Genomic DNA, 24,139 nt, shown 5'->3' on the forward strand with positions numbered 1-24,139 from the left:
TTCAGGGGGATGGCCAGGAATTGCACCTTGCGCACATTGCCAGACATTGTAAAATCCATGGAAGGAATGCTTTCTTTCATGGTCCATATGGAAACTTTAAGTTCAGTTTTTGTGCCTTTCCACAAATTCTCAAAACCTTTTAGGTGTTTCCCAGCTGGAGAGCACCAGATTTCCATAAGGTGGGGGCATTTTGGCTCCCATAGCTACTCATTTTTGCTGGTGGAATATTTCCCCATTGAAATTAAAAAAAAGTTATTGTGTAGTACAGTACTGATCAGCTCACATACAATACTGATTTTCTTTCTGCTTTGGGTAGTTTGTTTTCTCAAGTAATTAGTTATGAGGGTGATGCCTTCCTTCTGAAGGATGTTGGTGCATAATGGCATTACATATAGGGTGACCAGTTTTTGATCTCTTTTGGAGACTTGCTAGTGTAGCTGATTAATTCCCAAGAATCCCTTGGATAGGACTGTATTTCATATATATGTATATAAAGACGTATACACACATACACACACACACACACACACACTAAATATATATAGGGGGTGTGTGTGTGTATAGATACATATATATTTATGTGTGAGTTTATACATACATATATATGTGTGTGTGTGTGTGTGTGTGTGTGTATATATATATATATATATATATATATATATATATATATACATATATATATATATATATATATATATATATATATATATATATATATATATGTATATGTGTGTGTGTGTAAAAATAATAGATGTAGAGTGAGTCCAAAAAAATCTAGGAGCAACTAAAGTGAAATGAGTAAAAATACGAAATACAAAAAAACCCCACTGCGGTCAATAGGCTATAGATTGTAAACATCCACTTTAGTCTATGAGGGACATCTATAAAATCACTCTAAAAACATCAAAGATATAAAATATAATTACCACTGTTGGGTTCTTGGAGCCCTTCTTCAGATCTAATCCGTATATCCATCTGGTATTTAAGTTAAGAACAACCAGTCACAAACCATCTGAATCTTAAGTCAGCCAGTCCTCAGCATTCTGGCAAACATGCCTTGAAGCAAGAATGGTAAATTTTTATTGGTGGGTAACCATCTCATACGAACCAGTACAGTTGTTTGCAATATATCCACCCTCTGTTGACAACTCAGGCAAACGATTGGCAATCAATACCAGCAGGAACCAGTCAAAACTCTGTACTCATTGTCATTAGCTAAACAGCTCTTCAGAAAAGATCACTCGTTCCTGGAAAATTATTCAACTGCTTGAGTCAGTCACAGTAATATTTAAACAATCCCAAGATCTTACAGATAGGGGTTATGAATAGACGGATTACCAAGAAATGTGAAATAGTTCTTCAGTAAATGAAAATGGCATTACTAGCTAAAAACATAGCCATTTCTCAAAGTTCCTTTAATCGGGGACTCTCTTGACTAAAAATTTCAGTTAGTCAATTGTCATTCGAAATAAAAACAACAATTAATACACAAGTCTCCCTCTAATAGTACAGATTCCATAAAATGTTTGGTATTCGGGCTTATTCATAGCCAGTCATAAATATCGCATTATTATTCCGTACCATGGAAGAGGAAATGTAACTCACAACCAAATACACCTCCAAAAAGCATCTATACACGATTGGAAAGGCTTCCGGTTGGTGCATGAATAGGATCTTAACCAATCCTAAGCTACAGAAATGGTCATTTCCAGTTGGTTCTTAGATGTAATAGTCACCAATGAAAATCATCAGATGATAGAGGATGTCTCCAAATCAAATCATGTCTTTCTAACAAACGTGTGTGTGTTTCTGTGTGTGTGTGTGTGTGTGTGTGTGTGTGTGTGTATATATTTATATATGTTTGTGTATATATATATATATATATATATATATATATATATATATATATATATGGGTCTACTGTATATATTCGAAAACTCACATCTTCGAATATAAACAGTAGACCCACAGTTACGCGAAAGTGCACTTCCGCGAACATTGGTTCAACGAACCGATAAAAAAACAGTAAAACATTGTTTTTGCACTGGGGCAAGCCCCGTGCACCCCCCATGTGAGGGGCTGTGCCCCCCACACACCCCTACTTAAATATACCAACTCCAAGATTGCACTACATTGGGGAAACACGTAAATTCCCTTTCCCCACTGTAGTGTGCTTTGGCACCTGTGTTCCTTAACGGTTCGTTGAACCATTCTTCGTGGAAGTGCACTTTCGTGAAACCGAGAATCCACTGATCGTTTTCGAACAAGTGGATTTTCGGTCTTTTTAAGTAGACCCATATATATATATATATATATATATATATATATATATATAAAAATAAAAATACACACACACACACACACACACACACACACACACACACACACACACACACACACACACACACACACACACACACACACACACACAGGAGTCCACTTCGAAATCTCGAAAGTTCATAATATTGAAAACTCCAAATACTGAATCTCAGAATATCGATAAAACGTAGTACATCAACACTTAATATATTTTGGCACAACTGCATACTGAAACATATTCTTCTTCTCCATCTATAAGCAGGAGAGCAAGCCCCCTGCGCGCCCATCCCCCTCTTTCGTTGAAGTGCACTTTCGCAGAAGTGGGGTCGTACTTTTTCAAAATAATTTAATTGTGATGAAGAAAAGTAGACCCATATGTACAAACACACACACATGTATACATTATATATGTTTAATGTGTGTTTGTGTGCTGATATATATATATATATATATATATATATATGTGTGTGTGTGTGTGTGTAGATAATCTATATATATATATATATATATATAGATATATATATATATAGATATATATATATATATATATATATATATATATATATATATATATATATATATATATATAGATATATATATATATATTCTAGGACATATGCTCACTAGCATATGTCAGAATCACAAAACATCGAACACACATACACGAAAGTGCTTAACATCGAAAAGCGCTTCCCTGTATGTGTAGTTCAAAAACAAATACTAAATCTACACCCCTCCCACACCCCCTACTTTATTATTCTCACTCCGAGATCGCACTACAGTGGGGAAAAGGGAATTTTCCCTTACCCGCACTGTAGTCCGATATAAATAGGCACATACACGGAAGCTTGTCGATGTTGAGCTTTGTATGTGTGTTCAATGTCTTGTGATTTGGACATATGCTAGTCGAGCATGTGTCCGGTTCCGTATATGTGTGTGTGTGTGTGTGTGTGTGTGTGTGTGTGTGTGTGTGTGTGTATATATATATATATATATATATATATATATATATATATATATATATATATATATATATATATATGTATATATATATATATATATATATATATATATGTATATTATATATGTTTTAGTGTATATATTCAGATGTATATGTGTGTGTGTGTATATATATATATATATATATATATATATATATATATATATATAATGTCTGTATGCACACACGCATATACGTAGACATGTGTACACACGCGCGCGCACACACGCACACAGTTGCAGGTGAGAAGAGTGAAAATTTACAAGAGCAAATGCTTTTTACTGCTGTAAAACAAAAAAAATAAACCTCTTGTGTGTTAATGCCCTTCTAAATGGATTTTCTTCCGGCAGACTTTTGCATGGGATCATGTTTGAGGGGTTTCCCTCACTGTTGTGCAAGCAGTGAATTAGTATATATACATACCAGTGGGTGTGGGGGGGGCTGTGCCACCCCGCTGGAGATGTTGGGGTGTTGTCCCCTTGCAAAAAAAAGAAAGAAAAATTTTTTTGCGTTTTTTCATGTTTTCAATGACTTTGGATTCACTTTGAAGTGATCTCTATTTTGATGCTTGCTCTTGTGAATGTTTATTTCATGACATATTCGTGTAATACGTGTGTATGTGTGTGAATATGTTCAACATCGACCACATTTGTTGAACTATAAAGATAAGTTAACAAGTATGCAAGACTTGACAGTTCCTGGGTAGGGGAATATTCCCTTTTCCCAGGGATTGTGCAGTCTCGGAAGTATTATATTTAGTTAGTGGGGGATGCGGGTCCCAGCCCACTACAGGGCAGTGTAAGGGGGCTTGCTCCCATGCAAAAAACAATGTTTTAAGTTGCATACACTGAGGTTCTTCCTCAGTGCATGCATAGTAGGTAGTCATCAGTTTCAGTTTTCAACATACATTGGTTTACCTTCAAGATGTTGACATATATGTTAGTCGACTAACTGTAGGTAAACATATACGGTTATTCTTCGTATTGATAGTTTTTGTAAAATGTTAGCTTTCCGATTGGTAATCGTTTTGTTTTACTTGTGCTGTTAGTGCTGCAACAGCATAGCTGAATGTTCAGCTTTTCATATTTATAAAAAATAGCATGATCTTTAAATTGCTTTGTGCATTCATAATTGAAAAAAGTTCTTACATTATCAGCCCAAGTAATGGAAGTCTTTGGATTGTTAAGCATCCAGTACACGTAGTGACTATGTAGTGGTGAGTTCTGTAATCAGTTTGGTACAGTAACATTTTTTTTTTTAATGTAGAAAACAGATACAAGACCTGAACTGGCAACGGAAGAACATTCAGCTTTCAGCTGGTGCTAAACTACGAGAAATGGAATCTACGTACGTATAATAATCCGTGACTAATTTATATTTCTGAAGTGTTGTTCCTTATTTCTTTTCACCAGATTGTTAAATAACATTATTAAGTAAGATTGTTATGATTAGGTCCAGATGATTGTTATCTTGTGTATTTTGCCTAATAGAAAAAATATCTAGGAAGAATTCTACTAACTATAGCCCTAGTGGTCTGCTTTATTTCCAAGAAACATTTTAGAAAAGGGTTGGTGTTCAGGCTGGTGGAGTTTCTGAATACAGGTTATCTGACTGACTGATAATATTGTGGCTTAAATGTTAAATCTGCAAAAATTATTCACTGTGATTCACGCAAAGCTTGTTGAAAGATCGCATCCCTGTAAAGAAAGCAGGTCAAAGAAAGCTTAGTTGCAAATATTTTATTTTCTTGAAACTGTCCACGGTCTTCTTTAGCAGACTGTTCTGCACCTAGACTGTGTGTGAAAAATGGGCTCATATGTTTTTTGTCCATTTATCTGCTCAAAATAAATCATTCTGGCCAGCTCTGGTGGTGTAGAGGGAGAAAGCCCTGTCTGTGGCCCATGCTACTTGTGTTATGTTAGTGGCTCAGGCACTTGATGGAGCTGGCAGGGAGGATGGGCATGCCCATCTAAAGGGAGAGGGGGCTGACGCAGTCACAAGTTATCGTTTGGAGGAAGGCCCATGGACTTGGGGGCCGTATGTGTCTGTGTGGCACACTAAGCTGCCCATTGATGGTCCTTGCCTATCAAGTCCATACACTTGAGCAGGGGAATTCAGTGCTGTTCTGTAGTGATGAGGGTCACAACTCCCTCCCAACCCCTCCAGTACAGGTTAGGCCAAAATAATAAATGTCCTCCTTGCTGGGATGCCTCCCATCATACCTTTCAACCTCTTAGCTCGAGAATTCTAGGCAAGCAAAATATTATGGGGAGGCAAGGGACCAAAATCAGGAATAGTTTTTAAGTTTAAAATGTTGGAAGCATAATGATTTTGCATTAGTATGCATTTTTTGAAGGATTTGTAGTCAAACTCAGATGTTTATCATTTAGCAACTTCACTTTGTGATTTGCTAGAAATCCACAAATTTTACTTTGAGCAGGCCAGAAATATGAGGTAAATATCTGGACATTCTGTGAAATTAATGATGTTTAAGAGGCATAGATGCTGTGTTGAAGACACAAAAAAACCCTCTTGACTGCATAAATGACTGTCTGGGATAGTAATGAAAAAGAAGCTCTATTTTTGGTTGGGGAGGCCTGTTGTCCAGCAGGTGGTGGAGGAAAAAGAATTTCTGCAGTGCAGGTTTTGGACTTGGCAGGGAAGAGGCTGAACACCAAGTATTTTTGGTTTCTTGGACACACCAGGAGTAGTAGCAGTTTTTCATTTTTGTATGCAGATAAGATTTGAGTTTTGGTTTTACAGGCATTTATTGTGATAGATGTTCTTCGTGTTTCACTGTTGCAGTCATCACATTTGGGTTATCCCTGCCAGGGTAGCCCTCAGCCAGCTCGAATACCAGACTTAGGATTTCTGTGTCGGTTGCTGTCACTTGAGGACTGACGTCAGGTCATCAGTAGTATAAGGTAAGGCAGCCGATGCCATTACATCAGTCTTTCTTGCCGTGGAGGCCGAAGCAGAAGCAGTTTGCACGAGTGCTGATCGGCCGCTACTTGAGTTTTTGTCTCTGAATTGAAGTTGAAGTCTTCTAAAGCTAAGTACCCTATTGGGGATCCTTTTTTCTTGCACTAACCGATGTCAGAAAACGTTAATAATTATCTTGGCTGTGGAAAGCAAATACCGCACCGAGACTTCCACTCTTACTGTGTCACTTGTTTAGGCCCAGACCACGACGTCCCCTCTTGTCGCTTCTGTGCTTTGTTCACTGCCAGAACTAGCCATCGTCGGTCCCTTATTGTAGCCAGATATTTTCATTTACATTCCTTGAATTCCGATATGGCTTTAGTAAGCCATCTAATGACAGATCTTTCGAAAAAAAGTAAAGATAGAGACAGACCGCACAGGTCCAAACCTACCTATGATGCTTCCGTTAAGCTAGTCTTCAGTTCACCGGTACTCAGTGAGACGCTTTCGCAGCCCCTGATGCCCACTTCAGTTGATTCACAGACTGCTACACTTTCGGAGTCCGGTATGCTGCAAAACTCTTCTTTGATTAAGGCTCCTGCAGTCGTCTCTACCTTGGGTGGGTCTGGAGCCTCGGTGCAGGCACCAGCTTCTGAGGAAGTCCTTCTCACTACCGAATCTTGACACAAACCAACATCATCTTTTGCGACTACCGTTCTTTCAGAAACGACCGAGTTTCTTAGGCCCAGGGTTTGAACCACACCCAAGAAATCAACGACCCACTCTCAGGCGCCTGTTACATTGCCTCAGTCTCAAATGCTTAAAATGGCAGAAGACCTTATCATGCTAATCAGAGGAAGCCAAGCTACCCCCTCAAAAAGGAAAGGAGATCTGTCCCCTGTAGTTTTGTCTGCACAAGAGTCAGATGAGTCTGATGCATCTGACTATGAAGACACATAACCCCTCTCCACTTATGAGGATTCTGATGCAGAGGACTCCATTCCTTCAATCTCTCCTCCAGAGGATTTTCCTTTGGGGAAACCCTGCATACTTTAAGGGAGCATTTCCAATGGGAGAGTCGGGACTACCCTCAGTCTAAAAAGAATTCCTAGGTCTTCCGCAACACAGACCCGTGGCCATTCCCCCAGTCCTGGATGGTGTGGATGATGCTTTCCTTTAATCCAGTTTGAATCCTGACGCCCTACCTCCAGTTCCCAGGAAACCAGACAGGTACTATAGAGTCCCTGACTCACACAAATATCTTTTTAAAAATCCAACAACTGACCCTGAGGTCATTTCTCAAGGGCCAAATGGGATTAAAGCAACCTCTGCTAAGAATCCCCCCCCCCTCAGACAGGGTTTCCCGAGCATTGGACAGATGGGGTAAAAAAATGTATACACCTCAGCTACTCTTGCTATCAGGGCACTAAATTGTCAGTTCCATATGCAGACATTTCAGCAACATACCTTGGAACTCCTTAAACAAAAAATGTCTTCCTTTCCTGCTTGGGCAGAATCTAAAGATTTACAAGACTTAATGCATTCTGCAAGTCAAGTAACTAAACACATTTTGTACTGTGGTTTTGACGCCCTAGAAACTTCTTGCAGGGCAGCAGTCACTGGATCTGTCATTAGAAGATGTGCATGGCTTACGGAACAACCCTTGACAGACCATGTCAGATCTAAATTGTTGGATGCACCCTTGCACAAAGATAACTTATTTGGCACTAAGGCAGAAGAGGTCTTAAAACGGATGGGAAAAAAAAGCAAAATCTATGCAAACAGTTAAGGATTTCTTACAGGTCCAGTCGGCATCGTCCCTCCAAGCATTGGTCCTTTCCTGCTCCGAGTAAACCCAGCCCAGCCTAAGCCCATGGAAACAGACCTCCCAGACAGCAGCCCCAGGGAATGCAGAGATCTAAGCAGTGGACTACCTACACTTCAAAACCAGGGAGTTCTAAGCTACCCCCTTATGGTAAGAACTCACAGTGACTCACCTCCTTCACCCCCCCCCTCTGCCCACCTTCACTTACCCCAGTAGGAAAACTCTACTTTCACTCAAGCACCTGGGCCACCATTACCAAGGACCAATGGGTTCTGAACATTGTGTCTCAGGGATACAAATTTTCCTTCCACACCCTTCCAACCCCAAAAGGGTTCCCAGATCTACCACCAAATCATTGGGCAGAGGCTCAAAAGCAAATCCTTTCCCTACTCTCTATGAGGGCAGTAGAGGACGTTCCTGCAGAACAGATAGGCCAAGTCTTTTACTCCAGACTTTTTCTGTTGCCCAGAAAAGAGGACACCTGGTGCCCCATCCTTGATATATCCATTCTAAACACCTTCCTGGTGATCCCAAAATTCAAAATGCTCACCCTCCAGCAGCTGCTACCCATGCTCTCCAAGGATGCTTAGCTAGCCACCCTAGTTCTAAAAGAGGCCTACCTTCACATCCCTGTCAGGGAATCATGCAGGAAATATCTTCGCTTCAGGGCAGGATCTCAGCACTTTCAGTTCTCTGCTCTTCCCTTTGGCTTACCTACTGCTCCCAGAGTTTTCACAAAATGTCTGGCTCCTGCCATTGCCTTTTGGAGACAAAGAAATATTCAGATTTAGCCATACTTAGTGACTGCCTTATTCAGGCAAACAGCCAGGAAAAGCTGCTCAAGCACCTGGCCTTTTTAAAGACCCTACTAACCTCCTTAGGGAACGCAATCAAAAGGAAATCCAAACAGGTGCCCACCCAAAGGATAATCTTCTTGGGAGTAAGTATGGATACACCATCCCAGAATGCGTACCTTATACCAGAGAAACTAATTTTCCTGACAGCCTACTTTTCTCAAATAGCCACCAGGCCCCAGCTGTCTGCAAGGAAGATCCTGCAAGCTCTGGGGTTCATGGCATCTTGCATACTACTCATTCCATATGCCAGACTGCATATGAGGAAACTTCAGTGGTACCTAAAGAGCCTTTGGTGTCGACACTCTCAAGACCTGGAAACTCTTCTACCTATAATTCCTTGCCTCAGAAAGGAATTTCTTTGGTGGGCAGCAGCATGCACCCACAACAAGGGACTGCCCTTCTCCCCACCCCTTGCCACCCAGACCCTCACCACAGATGCATCAGACTAAGCTTGGGGTGCACACCTGGACGGCAGGTTCATACAGGGCCAATGGAACCCATAGCGAATCCCTCTGCACATTAGTCAAGTCAAAAAGAGATGATGGCTGTGCAGCATGCCTTTATAGCTTTCAAACCCCTTCTCTCTCCAGGGGTTCTCCTGATCAAAACAGACAACACCACTGTGATGTGGTACATTAACTGGCAGGCAGGGACTCACTCCTACCCTTTATGTTGGCTGGCCATGACCCTTTCGCTCACAGCCTCTTTCATGCAACTACACCTGTTAGCACAATTCCTACCAGGCTCTCTCAACTCTCTGGCAGAACAATTAAGCAGAAACCTTCTGGGCCCACACAAGTAGCAACTCAACAGAAGTACCTTCACCCTAATAACTCAGAAATGGGGAACCCCTAAGGTCGACCTCTTTGCCTCCCATACCAACCGTCAGCTCAGCAAATTCTGCACCAGGGAATTTCACTGCATGGCTTGGAAAGTGGATACCCTGTTCTTCCCCTGGGTCAGTCTATCGGTCTATGCCTTTCCTCCCCTACCTTTCATCCCCAGGGTACTGCTCAAAATAAAGGAGGAAAAACCAAGGACCATTCTCATAGCTCCAGACTGGCCACGACAACACTGGTACCTCTTGCTGCTCAGCCTGTCCCCGCTGCCTCCGTGGTATCTTCCTCAGATTCCAAACCTCCTGATCCAGAGGGAAGGGGAATTCGTGCATCTCGAATTGCAGACACTCAGTTTGGCAGCTTGACTTATTCTCTAACCCTGAACCAATCTGCCAACCTCAGTAAACAGCTTCTGGATGTTATCCATGAGGCCAGACGTCCTAGCACCAGAAAGTCTTATGCAGAGAAACTGAAAAGGTTCTGCGAGCCAATACAGCACAGCCCTCCATCCCTCTCATCTTGGATTACTTAGCTGACCTACTACACAGTGGTCTCTCTTTCATCTCCATAAAAATTATGGCCTCTGCTATTTCTGCTCATTTTCCCACTGAGCAGCTCATTTTCTCATACCCTTTGATCAAACAGTTCCTCAGAGGGGCTAACAACTTGAGGCCCCCCAAAAGGGCACCAACACCAGCTTGGGACCTTAACTTTGTCTTGGAGAAGCTCACCCTACCCCCTTTCAAACCAGCTTCTTCTGCAGAGCTAAAATTTCTCTCCTGGAAGACAGCATTCCTTCTGGCCATCACTTCAGCCAGAAGAGTCTCTGAGCTTCAAGCACTCATGGCTGTGGAATCCTTCATCTTCCTCCATGCAGACAGGGTATCCCTCAGAACTAAACCATCCTTCATGCCCAAGGTGGTGTCCAGTGTGGCTCTCAACCAAACCATTTATTTGCCCACCTTCTTTCCTAATCACCAGAACAAGGGGGGAAGGATTCTTCACTCTCTAGATGTACACAAACAGCTCAGATTCTATCTGGACAGCACTAAATCCTTCAGAAAGTCTGATCCCAATTGCTGGTTAGCTTTGCTACAGGGGCAGAAGGCAAAGCCATCTCCAAGCAAACCAATTCCAAATGGATAGCACACTGCATCCATTTCTGTTACAAACAGCATGGAAAGCCTCTCCCCAAAGGGGGTCAGGACACACTCCACCAGGGCAGCCTCCACCTCTGCAGCTTTCCTCAGAGGAGTCCCCACCAGGACATCTGTTCACACTTTTACCAAGCATTACCACCTGCCTCTCTTCTCCAAATCTAGGACAGGGTTTACCTCTGCAGTCTTGCAGGGCATCCTAGCCAGCCCCTAGTTTCCTTCACTGCCTCCACCCATTTTCTTAGCTTTGGGAATCTACCCAAATGTGATGACTGCAACATAGTACAGTTGTGTACACTTACCATAAATGTAGATGTTCGAGTGTATTCACTGTTGCAGTCCTGGTTTTTATTTTCCACTGGTGGGGTTCTTCCACCAGAACGTGACCTCCTACTTTGAGTCTCCTCACAAGTTAGGGCAAGAAAAACTGATGTAATGGCGTCAGCTGCCTTACTTTATACTACTTGATGACCTGATGTCAGTCCTCAAGCAACAGCAACCGACACAGAAATCCTAAGTCTCTGGTATTCAGGCTGGCCGAGGACTACCCTGGCAGGGATAATCCAAATGTGATGACTGCAACAGTGAATACACTCTAACATCTGCATTTATGTTGTGTACACAACTGTACTTTAGCTTTCCCTCATTTTTGCTTACCTAACTAGTGTCTGTCATATTGTTTTCTTTCATTTCCAGTTGTATATGCATTACTTGTGTTTTAATATCCCGTGTACAGTCTTTTGCTTTGAATTTAAGCTAAGGTGTAGACTAAAAATGACAGAAAAGGTGTATGCAGCAGACAATGTACTGGTAATGCTAACAAGACAAAGTAAACATTTTCTGATGTTTGTTGTATAAAACATATAATTAAGCACAACTATTCCACTCAGTGTAAAATCAAAAACTAAATATTCAAACAATGCTGAAATGTATTCCAGTCCACGATTTTATTAGGAGATTAAGCACATTTTGTTCCAACATTATAGAATTTCATTGCAGTGTATATTTGGACACAACATAACCCTTTAAACATCCTTCTAAAGATCACGTTTCGCAAAAATCTAGCTACCCAATGCATATTAAAGACATGGTATGTAAAAACGCAGTATAAACTAAAGCTGATTGTTAAAATAAGTACACACATCAATATCATGCAAAACATGCAAGTATTTAAATAATGTTTACATATATATATGTGTGTGTATATATATATATATATATATAAATATATATATATATATATATATATATATATATATATATATATATATATATATATATATATATATACACACAGAGAGAGAGAGAGAGAGAATGAATATTACAATCTCATTCTTCTTAAAGTAAACTCAAAATGGAAGTTCTGTCATAAGCTGTAGGAGGTTGGTAGCATTTTGATGTGTGTATATTTATTTTCACCATTTTTGTTTTTGTATACTGTGTTTAATACTGTGTCTTTAACATGTAATGAGCATTTATATTTTTGAGTTAGGTTGGCTTGTAACACATGATCTTTAAAGGGATTTTTAAAATATTCTGCTGTGTCTTAACATGTATTGTGATGAAGTTCTATAACAATGGAATGAAAGTGCTTAATCTCTCATTAAAATTTGGGACTGGAATACGTTCCAGCAATTTTTGAATATAAAAGCTATAAATACACAATTCACATTAGTGCTTTCATACAAATGGTGGTACTTCAGGCAGAATTAGTTGTGTATTTACAACTTCATTGATTACTTTGGGAGAGTATCAGTTACAGTGCAGTGCTGCAGTGGTAGTGTTTTCACCGCACAGCAAGAGGTTTTCATGTTCGATTCTCGGCTGGAGTGACTTCTTTGCGGAGTCTGCATGTCCAGCTTAGGTTCGTGTGGGTTTCCTCCGGGTGTGGTTTCCTCCCACATTGCAAAGATGTGTCTGAAGCATTTCTGCCAGGCCTCCACTGAAAATTGGCTTTGTTCCAAGTCAGACTTTCCCGGTTAACAAATGTTAAATAAAATTATTTGACCAGTCCACATTAGCCAGTTCCCTTGGTCTGGAAGGACAAAACCTTGCTTATAATCCAGGGCAGCCCAAGTTTGACTTAGCAGCTCAAGGCACTACTGTTGATGCCATGGGGGAGAAGACTAATAAGCTTAGCCTGCACATGGGGGTTGTGGTCAAGGCATATATCAATGGTAGAATCCCCGTTGTAGACTGGGGTTCACATAGACATGCTTGTTTACAGAGGGAGGGGGTCTCTTTGAAGGCTTTTCATGTGGAGGCATAGGAATATGCCACAAAACCCATAGGACATCATTGAGCATTTGCAGTGGGACGTTCGGACTTAAGTTGAAAACCCCATTCTGCTGCAAACGTGATGGTCTCTTTCAAGCCTTGAGTGCCTTGTAGTCATATCTGTATTCTGCATTCTGCAGTCAGTCATATTAATATTGTATATTCTAAAATCATATTAATGCCTCCACCTCTGTTTTTTCACCAATTTCTGCCTTTGCATTCAGTGTTAGACTCTTCATATTTAATCAAAACATTGTCTATACAGTTGGGTAAATTAACAGCAAATGATGAATTACAGTTGGCAAGAATTCCTTAAATGCTAAATCTTTTAACGCGCCATTATTTCTGATATTGAATTTAGGCCGGGTTTCCATTTAAGATAAATATCTTAAGTATTAGCTAAAGTTCAAACTAATGTGTTTAGGCCCTTTATTATACTAGGAGAGCAAGACAAGATCGGCTGGGGAAGAATCAAGGCTGCCTATCCAGTTATCTAGGTTTACCTTGAAGGGGCAAGGGTGCCACTGTGCTTGACATGTAATGGAAGTCTACAAAGGAAAACACCACTGGACACAACGACTGAATTCCAAGCGTTTTATTATCAACCAAATAGCAGTCTTCCCCAACAAGTTAAGTGCTTTCATCCAAACACTTGTTATGGCTTCCTCAGAACAACATGATACTAAGACCCAACCCTTAAATACCCACACCCTTTTTACTTCTCAGTCTTAATTACACCTTAATTAATTATTGACATCACACTTTTAAAACTTTCAGAAGTTAAAAATAATTTTAACAAAATTATGCACACTAAAATGTTACACAAACTCCATTAAAAAATAGGGTACCTACCCTAAAATATATTTTAATTTTAACAAAGCAGAAATACTCACATTGTCATTTATACCTGGGAAATTGGTTGCATCCAGACACAGTTGCCACTTATAATTCACAAATGTCTAGATGCACATCTAAAACCCTACCTTGCACATCTTTAACCAATTGTTGCAAAACAAAAAAAAAAAACTAAAAGCATGCCCCTGATGCGTAGAAATGTGTCTAGCTAATGCTTTAGTGGCTTTCCCATTTTTAATATCCAATAAATGCTCATTAATCCTTTCTTTGAAATGCCTACTGGTCTTTCCCACATAAAATGCTAAGCAGTGTTCGCTTGGAATTCAATTGCTGTGTCCAGTGGTGTTTTCCTTTGTGGATATTGTTGGAATTTTGGTTACTGCGTTTGTTATGTAATGGAAGTCTGTTTCAAGAATGAGAGATGCACTGGGATATAAATCTCTCATACCAACATGTCTTGTATTATCTGCCTGATGAAGGTTTAGTTCAGGGATCTCAGACTCGTATCATCCAGACTCAAAACAGCCCTCAAATGATTGTAATCCTGCAAGAGGAAAACTATTACACTACATTCTAATCTGCCCTGATAAACTTTCTTTTTGTTTTAAATACTGTGACCCTCATCTGATTGTGGTAATACTCCTACAGCCTTCATGTTTTTTAACTTGAGACCCAGGATGAAGTTCCTTTAACTGGGTGTTTGAGTACTATTTATTCTATAAAAGAATAGGAGGTCAGAGAGGGTTGGATCTTTCATGTCATGAAAGGATACACACACAATCTCCATAGAGGAGTCTGTAAGAGACTGAGTACTGAAAGAGAGCTGCCAGTTTGTACTGTCAACTCAGATTGTTGATGCCACGGATCTTTTAGATGTTCATCATGTTTCACTGTTGCAGTCATTACTCTTGGGTTATCCTGCTGGCAGGCTACCCGCAGTCGGCCAGAATTCCAAAGTCTAGGTCCGGCGTCGATTGCTGTCGGCTCTTCCCTGACGTCAGTGTGCCAGGAGTATAAAAGATGCATCCGACGCCATTTTCTTCAGTCTTTCTTGCCGCGTGGTGCCCGAAGCAAAAGCAGTTAGCAAGTGCCGGTTGGCCGACTCCTGAGATTTTCAAATCCGAATTTCAGAACCGAAGTCTTCATTAAAGCTAAGTACCCCGTTGGGGAAACTTTTTTCTTGCTCCAGACCGATGTCAGAAAAAGTTAACAATTGTATTTCTTGTGGGAAACAAATACCTCATAAGGATTTTCACTCTTACTGTATTCCTTTGCTAGGCCCTGATCACAATGTTGCTAGCTGTCAGTTTTGTGCTAGATTTAACCAATGCACTATTAAGCGTCTGTTTGATTTTGCATTTCATTACTTTGGCCGAAGATTTAATTATATAATGCCTTCGGAACAGCCGATGACAAGGTCTCCATTAGGCCAGTCACCAGTTCGCCGGTTCTCAGTGCGGCGCTTTCGCAGCCCCTGGCGTCCGCTACCTCAGAGCCACAGGCTGCTTCCGACTCCCACGTGGAGCCAACTGGGCCTCTGGATACTCAAGGTATTGGACACTCGGAAATCATTCCCTCAGATGGGTCCGGAGCCGCTGAGCAGGCATCGGCTTCTGAGGGTGTCTTCAGACCTACACAATTATATGTTAAACCAACATCAGCTTCAAAGACAAAGACTAAAGCAGCTCTAAAGACAAAGAAACAAGTACAGAATTCTCCTATTCAGACTTCCATGCCTAAAAAACAGATGCTTAAAATGGCCGAAGACCTAATTACTTTGATCAGGGGTTCCCATCCCCCTCCTGATAAGAGGCCTAGGCAAGAGACAGAATATGATTCTTCTGATCAGGTTTCTATTTCCTCTGATTCCTCTTCTGAACAGGATTATTCCATGCTTCCCTATGAGGACTCTGTTGCTGAAGAATCCATTCCTTCAGCCTCTCCCCCTGAGGATTATTCTTTTGGGGAAACCCTGCATACCATGAGGGAGCATTTCCACTGGGAGAGCCAAGATTATTCTGAATCTAAGAAAAGGCCCAGAGACTTTCTGCTACTTCCTCAGCACAGACCCCTGGCTATTCCACCAGTTCTAGACATTGTAGATGATGTATTTTCAGAGTCCGGCCTGTCCTCTGACTCTTTACCCCCTGCACCTGCTAAGTCAGACAGATACTACAGGGTCCCGGATTCTCATAAATTCCTATATAAAAACCCCACTGCTGACCCAGAAACTATATCTCAGGGACCCAAAGGGGTCAAAGCTTCCAATGCTAAAAACCCTGTCCCCTCTGATAGGGATTCTAGGGCACTGGACAGATGGGGGAAAAAAGTTTACACTTCTGCTACCTTGGCTGTAAGGGCTTTAAATTGTCAGTTTCATATGCTTAAATATCAGCAATATTTAATGTCACTGCTTAAACAGAAAATGTTGACAAATACTGAATGTTCAAAGAACAAGGAAATGCAGGATTTATTACATGCAGCTGAACAAGTGGAAAACCATACTTTGCAATGTGGTTATGATTCACTGGAGGCCTCTTGCAGGGCCGCTGTTACAGGTTCTGTTATTAGAAGGCATGCTTAGTTAAAGGAACAGAATCTGCCTGAGCATGTTAAAGCAAAATTATTAGATGCCCCATTACAGCATGATACTTTGTTTGGTGCTAAAGCAGAAGAGGTGTTGAAAAAAATGGAGGATAAAGCGAAATCCATGCAGACAGTTAAGGATTTCTTACAGGTACAGCCACCCAGATTTAGCAGGAACTGGCCTTCAAAAAATTGGTCCTTTCCAGTGTCAGACAGGCCACAAAGAGGCAGATACAGGCTTCCCAGAGACAGATCTCAGCCCCAAGGCTCATACAGGCCTATACAATGGGGTGCTCCTACCTCCAAAAGCGGAGAAGACAAATCACAACCTTACAGGAAACAGTCCCAAAGACTTTCCTCTGCCAGATCCAAGCACTTTTCTTTTGGCAGCCCCCTTAGGGGGAAAACTAGCACTTTTTTCATCAAATCGGCAAATGGTTACCCAAGACAAATGGGTCTTGAACATAGTGTCCCAAGGCTACAGGTTCCATTTTCACACCCTACCAAGTTCAAAAGGTATGCCAGACCTGCCACACAATCAATGAGTAGAGGCACAGAAGCAAATTACAGCCCTCATGGACATAAGGGCCATTCAACAAGTACCACAACAAGAGCAGGGGCAAGGATTTTACTCCAGACTTTTCTTAGTGCCCAGAAAGGACAAAACCTGGAGACCAATACTGGACCTGTCTATACTAAATACATTCCTGGAAGTTCCAAAATTCAAGATGTTGACTCTACAGCAGCTACTGCCCATGCTGGGCAGGAAGGCTTGGCTCGTAACTTTGGACCTAAAAGAGGCATACCTGCATGTCCCAATCAGACAATCTTGCAGAAGATACCTCAGATTCATAGCTGGCTCAATGAACTACCAATTCTCTGCACTGCCTTTTGGCTTATCTACTGCGCCCAGGGTCTTCACAAAATGCCTGGCACCAGTGATTGCATTTTGCAGACAAAGAGGAATTCAAATATATCCCTACTTGGACGACTGCCTTATTCAAGCAGAGAACAAAGACATTCTTCTAAAGCATCTGGCATTTGTAAAAAGATTACTAATTTGCCTAGGGTACACAGTCAATGAAAATAAATCAAAAATTTTAAATTTGACCATGATGAATAAGAAACTATTTTTCTTCAGAAAGCTAATTATCGAAAATATACAAAATAAGGAACTACAAGAATTGGAAACCAAAAATTGGAGACCAATTATAAGTTTAACAGATAAGTAAAAAAACAAAAACAGTAATAGACAATAAAAAGAAGACAAAAGAATTGTTTAATAGTAAAATTTTATTACTAATATTTAAAAATTAGAGAAATTTAGTAAAAATCAATAAAAATATTCAGAAAAAGAAAACACCACTCTCTATAATTAACCAACAACATTTACAAAAGAAATATCATATATTAATATCAATATATATATAATATGCAGACATATACTATACTCACAGAAACAATGAATACTTTTTGAATATGGTATTAATCAGACATATACTGCAGATAAAGTTAGAATTTTTTAGGGAAATAAGATCAGGAAAGATACAATTGGGAGTATACCAGTATTAGAATCCCTTTAATTTTTATAAAAGTTTCTTTCAGGAGAGGAGGTAAATTGTAACCATAAAAAGAAACCGCAAGCCCCAGGGCGGATGGATTGACCTCTGAATTTTTACATAATTTTTACAAAAATATTCTACAGAGGAGCCTTTAATTACTTCAAAATAATATTAATGATTAAAAATAAAAAATTTGATCCCACTTTCTGAGACTAAGAACAAAAAATTTTAAAAAGAAAAATTGTAATTCAACAGACCCATCCATTACCAATTCCACCACTTGAACATATAGACAATTCTAAATTGACATCCATCCTGGCAAATAGAATGAAATGAAAGGGAGGATGGTAAATGTATATTTAAGGAGACAGAGGGGCGGATGGGGTGAGACAGACCACTGATAATATTTTAACGCCACACACAATATCCCACGCCAAGCACAAAAATGAAATCTTTTTTATGCAATACTTATAAACTTAAAAATAAGAAATTGATTAGTATTACATATTATTATATTGATATTTTTCATTACTTCATAATACCAATATGAATTCATTTTAACATTAAAGAAAATATCAAATAAGAAACATACAATTATCATTAAAGTAAAGAGAAATAAAAAATGCTCTAATTATTAATGGTAATTAGATTTAATACATTATCTCCTTATTTATTTAGCTATTTAATGGAATATTTATTTTTTTTTTTATGGAAAATGTTTTTAACACCTTGACAAAATATATGTATATATTTTCAGTAATAGAGCTGGATTATGTATAAGATTATTTAATACAATACTGTAAGATACCAAGAAATACTAGAAATAATTAAAAGAAAATCTCTTTGGAAAATCTCTATAATTAAAAATTATAAAATCTAATTTTATAATTCCCAAAGACCTACACCAACACCCTTTTACACCCTACCATATTGTAATCATTGAATGGGGACAAAAACAGAATATATAAAGATAAAATATTGATACTGAAATATTTTTTTTTATAAATTTTATTGAATTGGAAATAATAAGTCAATAACATTGGACTTGAAAAGATGGATTAACTGAATGAATGCAACCGTAATTATCAATGCAATCAAAACAAATGTCTTACCCAGAATACTTATAGAGCTACAGCTACACAACTCAGAATCACGAGAGATTTTTTTATTAAGCATAGACAGGAAGGGAGAATGCTTGACAGCTAGGAAACTTGAGGGGAACATGAGAAACTGATGGCTGATAGAATACGAGGATGCTAATGGCAAAGAAGAAACTTATTATTACTTAATTATTATTAACAACATTATTATTTTATTTAATGATAGAGGCGATTTAGAGTCTGACCTGGATGCCAAATCTTATGTTATAGCTTATAGACTGGGTGAGGAATTGGGAATAAAAACTATAGTTTTGGAAATAAAGGAACACCAGAATCAAATACTTTTTAATGGAACATATTAAATTAAACTTAATCTAAATTCATCAAAAAAATACTTCATTCAAAATGGTGAAGTATTATGATGGTGTTTCAAACTAATTCACAAGAGACCCAATTAGTAAATAGGAGGAAAAAATTTATACACTGATAGAATTCTCTAATATTAATTAAATTTAATCATATTTTAATCTATTTTTCTTGGGATATCAGTTCTTGATATTTTAAAAAGAGAAAAGTCTAAAGAAAAGTCTTTCTATATCCCATCTAACCAAAACAGAAAACTAAAAAATTATTAATTAATTTGAATTTAAGAATTTAAAATATTAAATTAAAGTTTTAATTGAATTAGCTCTGATACAAGGCGAAAAATTTATAACACCTCATATAAACTGATAAAAGGAACTGATAATTGAATATTCTCTTAAAATATATTCTCTTGAATTAATATAAGTTAAAATAATTAATGTTGGATCTTAAAGCATTTAATCTAACATTAGAAAATATATCCCTCAAAAATTACTATTCGCACAATTGGATGAAATTAACAATGCCTACTATACCCCAATTACTCTTCATAAATTTGACTCAAACTTAACTCTTAAAACCATCATACCTCATAGACCAGACAGCTGACCTGTTTCTGACTTGTTTACCAAGTGCCATTAAACTTTGGAATTTTGGAATTCATTAAAACTCATTTGCATTAAATGAAACACTCAACACTCTCCCAACACTCAACACTCTCTTTCTTCTTATATTCTATGTACACAAAAGACAAAGGATCATAATCATGAATATTTCATTATTAAATCATTAATAACATTACAATAAACTTAATGAAACTGACCCAACCATGTTGGAAAATCAAAGAGAACATGGAAGAACATTAGCACATTAGCACAAAAACAGCACATTAATCATTTAACAAAAGCCATAAGAAAAGTTAAATAGCAATAATATTAAAATATATAATATTGGCCTAATCTAGAGGTTCTAGAGGTTCTTAGTTACTATACATAAGATATATTTACAAGACAGTAGATTCAGTAGGATTAGATATAGGTTGTAATAATATACAGAATGGCTTTTCATGTTGTATTTCCTTCTTAATAATTTGTAATAATATACAATGTTTTAACTTTTTTAAACAATCATGTACATATTGTATATACATAGTAGTGTGTAGTTATATAGTTGAAAATAAATCAAAACTAGTGCCCTCTCAAGAGATAATATTCCTGGGTGCAAGCTTAAATACAACTGCCCAGATGGCTTATCTCATGCCAGACAAACAAAAACAACTGACTTCTTATTTCAAAAAATTGGCAACAAACACCCAGTTATCTGCAAGGAAAATCCTGCAGGCCTTGGATTTCATGGCATCCTGCATTCTACTAATTCCATATGCCGGACTGCATATGAGGAAACTACAGTGGTATCTAGAAAGTGTTTGGACTCAGCATTGCCACAGCCTGGAGACAGTAATTACACTCATTCCCTGCCTGCAACAAGAGTTTCAATGGTTGGCAGAGGCCTGTCACCACAACAAGGGTCTGCCATTCAGTTTACCCACAGCCAGACAGACCCTGACAATGGATGCATCAGATTTTGCCTGGGGGGCCCATATGGCAGGAAAATGTATTCAGGGCACATAGCCTGCAAGCCAGATGCATCTTCACATCAATCAAAAAGAGATGCTAGCTATTCAGAATGCCCTGACAGCTTTCAAGGATCTACTTCATCCAGGACAGCTACTGATAAAGACAGACAGTACTACGGTCATGTGGTACATAAACAAGCAGGGAGGTACACATTCCTACCCCCTCTGCAGACAAGCAATGACCTTATGGGACACAGCATTGACTTATCAAATTTACCTGCAAGCATAATTCCTGCAGGAAAAACAAATACTCTGGCAGACGAACTAAGCAGAAACCTCATGGATCCCCACGAGTGGAAACTTGATCCACAAGTCTTCAGCATGATAACAAGGAAATGGGGATGCCCAGACATAGATCTATTTGCCTCCCCTCACAACTGCCAATTATAGAGATTTTGCACAAGGATTTATCACAAACAAGCCTGGAGAGTGGATGCCATATCCTTCAGCTGGAAAAATCTAACAGTATATGCCTTTCCTTCACTGCCTCTCCTTCCCAGGGTACTCCTAAAGGTCAGACAAGAGAAGCCAAAAATAATTCTGATTGCACCAGACTGGCCATGCCAGCACTGGTACCCAATCCTAAAGAGCTTGTCTCAAGGTCCAGCACGGATATTGCCTCAAACTTCTCACTTGCTGACCCAACAAAACAATCAGATCCTGCACAGCCAACTCAGGACCTTAAATCTGCCAGCATGGCGGATAATGTAGCCATTCAGAACACTCCTCTTTCAAAAGCTGTTATGGATGCTATCTTGGAGGCCAGGAGGCCCAGTACCAGAAAATCTTATGCAGAAAAATGGAAGAGATTCTGTGCTTGGAACCAGGAACAAGGCATGACACGTATGTGCCAAATATCCTTCAGATTTTACAATACCTAACTGAGATGCTGGACAAAGGCCTTTTTTTTCATCAATTAAGATTCATGCCTCTGCCATTTCAGCCCATTACAATACGGAACCACCTATCTTTTCTCATCCTTTAATAAGGCAGTACCTCAGAGGGGCCAAAAACATCAGGCCTCCAAGGAGAGCACCAGTTCCGCCATGGGACCTCAATTATGTCTTGGAAAAACTCACACTGCCTCCTTTTGAGCCAGCCTCAACAGCGGATATAAAATTCTTATCCTGGAAAACAGCTCTGCTCCTAGCAACAACCTCTGCAAGATGAGTCTCAGAGTTACAAGCACTTATGGCTGTGGAACCTTTTATCATTTTTCATCCAGACAGGGTTTCTCTGAGGACAAACCCAACATTTATGTCTAAGGTGGTGTCCAGTGTGGCCCTCAACCAAACCATTCACTTGCCTACGTTTTTATCCAAACCCACAGAACAAGGGTGAGAAGATTCTGCATTCTTTGGACATACACAGGCAGTTACGCTTCTACTTGGACAGAACTAAAGCTTTCAGAAAGACTGAGCAACATTTAGTGTCATATGCTGCAGGATCACAAGGAAAGGTTATCTCAAAACAGACTATTTCTAAATGGATAGGCCATTGCATCCGTTTCTGCTATTCTCAACATGGCAAATCAGTGCCTAAGGCCTCATTCCACCAGGACAGCAGCCACTTCAGCAGCCTTCCTCAGAGGAGTACCAACCAAAGACATCTTAGAGGCTGTAACTTGGAGTTCAGTGCACACTTTTACAAAGCACTATCACTTACCTCTTTACTCTAAATCCAGAGCAGGCTTTGCCACTGCAGTTCTGCAAGGCCTCATAACCTCTCCTAATCTTGTTTAGCCCAGCCACCCATCCTCAGCTTTGGGATTCAATCCAAGAGTAATGACTGCAACAGTGAAACACGATGAACATAGTACAGTTGTGTACCTACCATAAATGTCGATGTTGTGTTCTCTTGCTCTGAGTCAACATTCCCAGCTGATATATTTGTTGTCCTTTCTTTGAGTTTACTGTTTCCAAATGTGATTCTTTATCCAAGGCAGCATTTACCTTAGTTGATCTTGAGCCTTACATTTCAGATACATCTTATTTCTTCAACTTAAAAATATGATTCGATTTCCTTTACTGATGTTTTTTGCTCAGGCAGACTCTTCGTTCTTTGGTAGCAGAGGTATTACCCAAAGAATAAGTTTAACAAGTGTTCATTGTAGTCCATGTTGATGTAGTGATTTCTGGGTCTTTTGCCACTCAGAAGCCTGTGATCAGACTGAATACCAGTCTTTTCACCATCCCTAAACTGAAGGACGCCCATGTAGACTGATATTTGGGCATATGGTTATAAAGCGGGTGTCAGCTGGTGCTATATTCGTTTCTTTCTTGCAGTGTAGCCTAGTGCTCCACAATGCTTTATTTTGCATTGTCAGTCCATTTGGTTGACTTGAATCATCGGAGTTCTAGATGCCTTGGATGAGTACCTCATTGAGGACCTTCTTCTTGTTAATGTTCAAGAAAATTAATAATTGTCTTTCTTGTGGGAAGAGGATCCCTCACAAAGGCTTCCACACTCATTGCCTTTTTTATTTGGTCCCTCAGCACAACATTCCTAACTGTGGGTATTGTGCTAGATTTCATTCAGAAGTTATGTACAGGGCTAAGTCCTTTCAGTTGCGTATGGAAGCTAGCAGATAATGTAGTAAGGCTGGCCTTTCGCACATCTAGGCGTCTGCCATTTTCTATGCCATCTTTACCCAAAAAATGTAAGAATAAGCATCCAAAAGAGTAGGACTCTGGGATTCTGAGGCAGTTTCTTTGTCTAGACCCTTAACTAAACATGATGCCACCAACACAGATGAGGCACACCCTGGTCTGACACCTAGGGTTGGAACCCTCCAGTGCGACATCTTTGGCAGCTGCAATGTCTCAGACCCTGTCATTGCAC

General features: G+C 39.5%; 1 protein-coding gene across 1 annotated transcript in view; it reads left to right on the forward strand.

Annotated features, from left to right (window-relative positions):
* BCAS2 (BCAS2 pre-mRNA processing factor) overlaps window positions 1-24,139 on the forward strand; it is a 713,255-nt gene that overhangs the window by 600,715 nt on the left and 88,401 nt on the right. Inside the window, exon 7 of the mRNA XM_044076156.1 lies at window positions 4,586-4,666. Within this exon, the coding sequence (XP_043932091.1) occupies window positions 4,586-4,666 (81 nt within the window). The remainder of the gene's footprint in view (window positions 1-4,585; window positions 4,667-24,139) is intronic.

This window comes from Protopterus annectens, chromosome 7.part0 (assembly GCF_019279795.1).
Source record: "Protopterus annectens isolate FY-2018-M chromosome 7.part0, PAN1.0, whole genome shotgun sequence".
In the NCBI taxonomy this organism is placed as follows: domain Eukaryota; kingdom Metazoa; phylum Chordata; order Ceratodontiformes; family Protopteridae; genus Protopterus; species Protopterus annectens.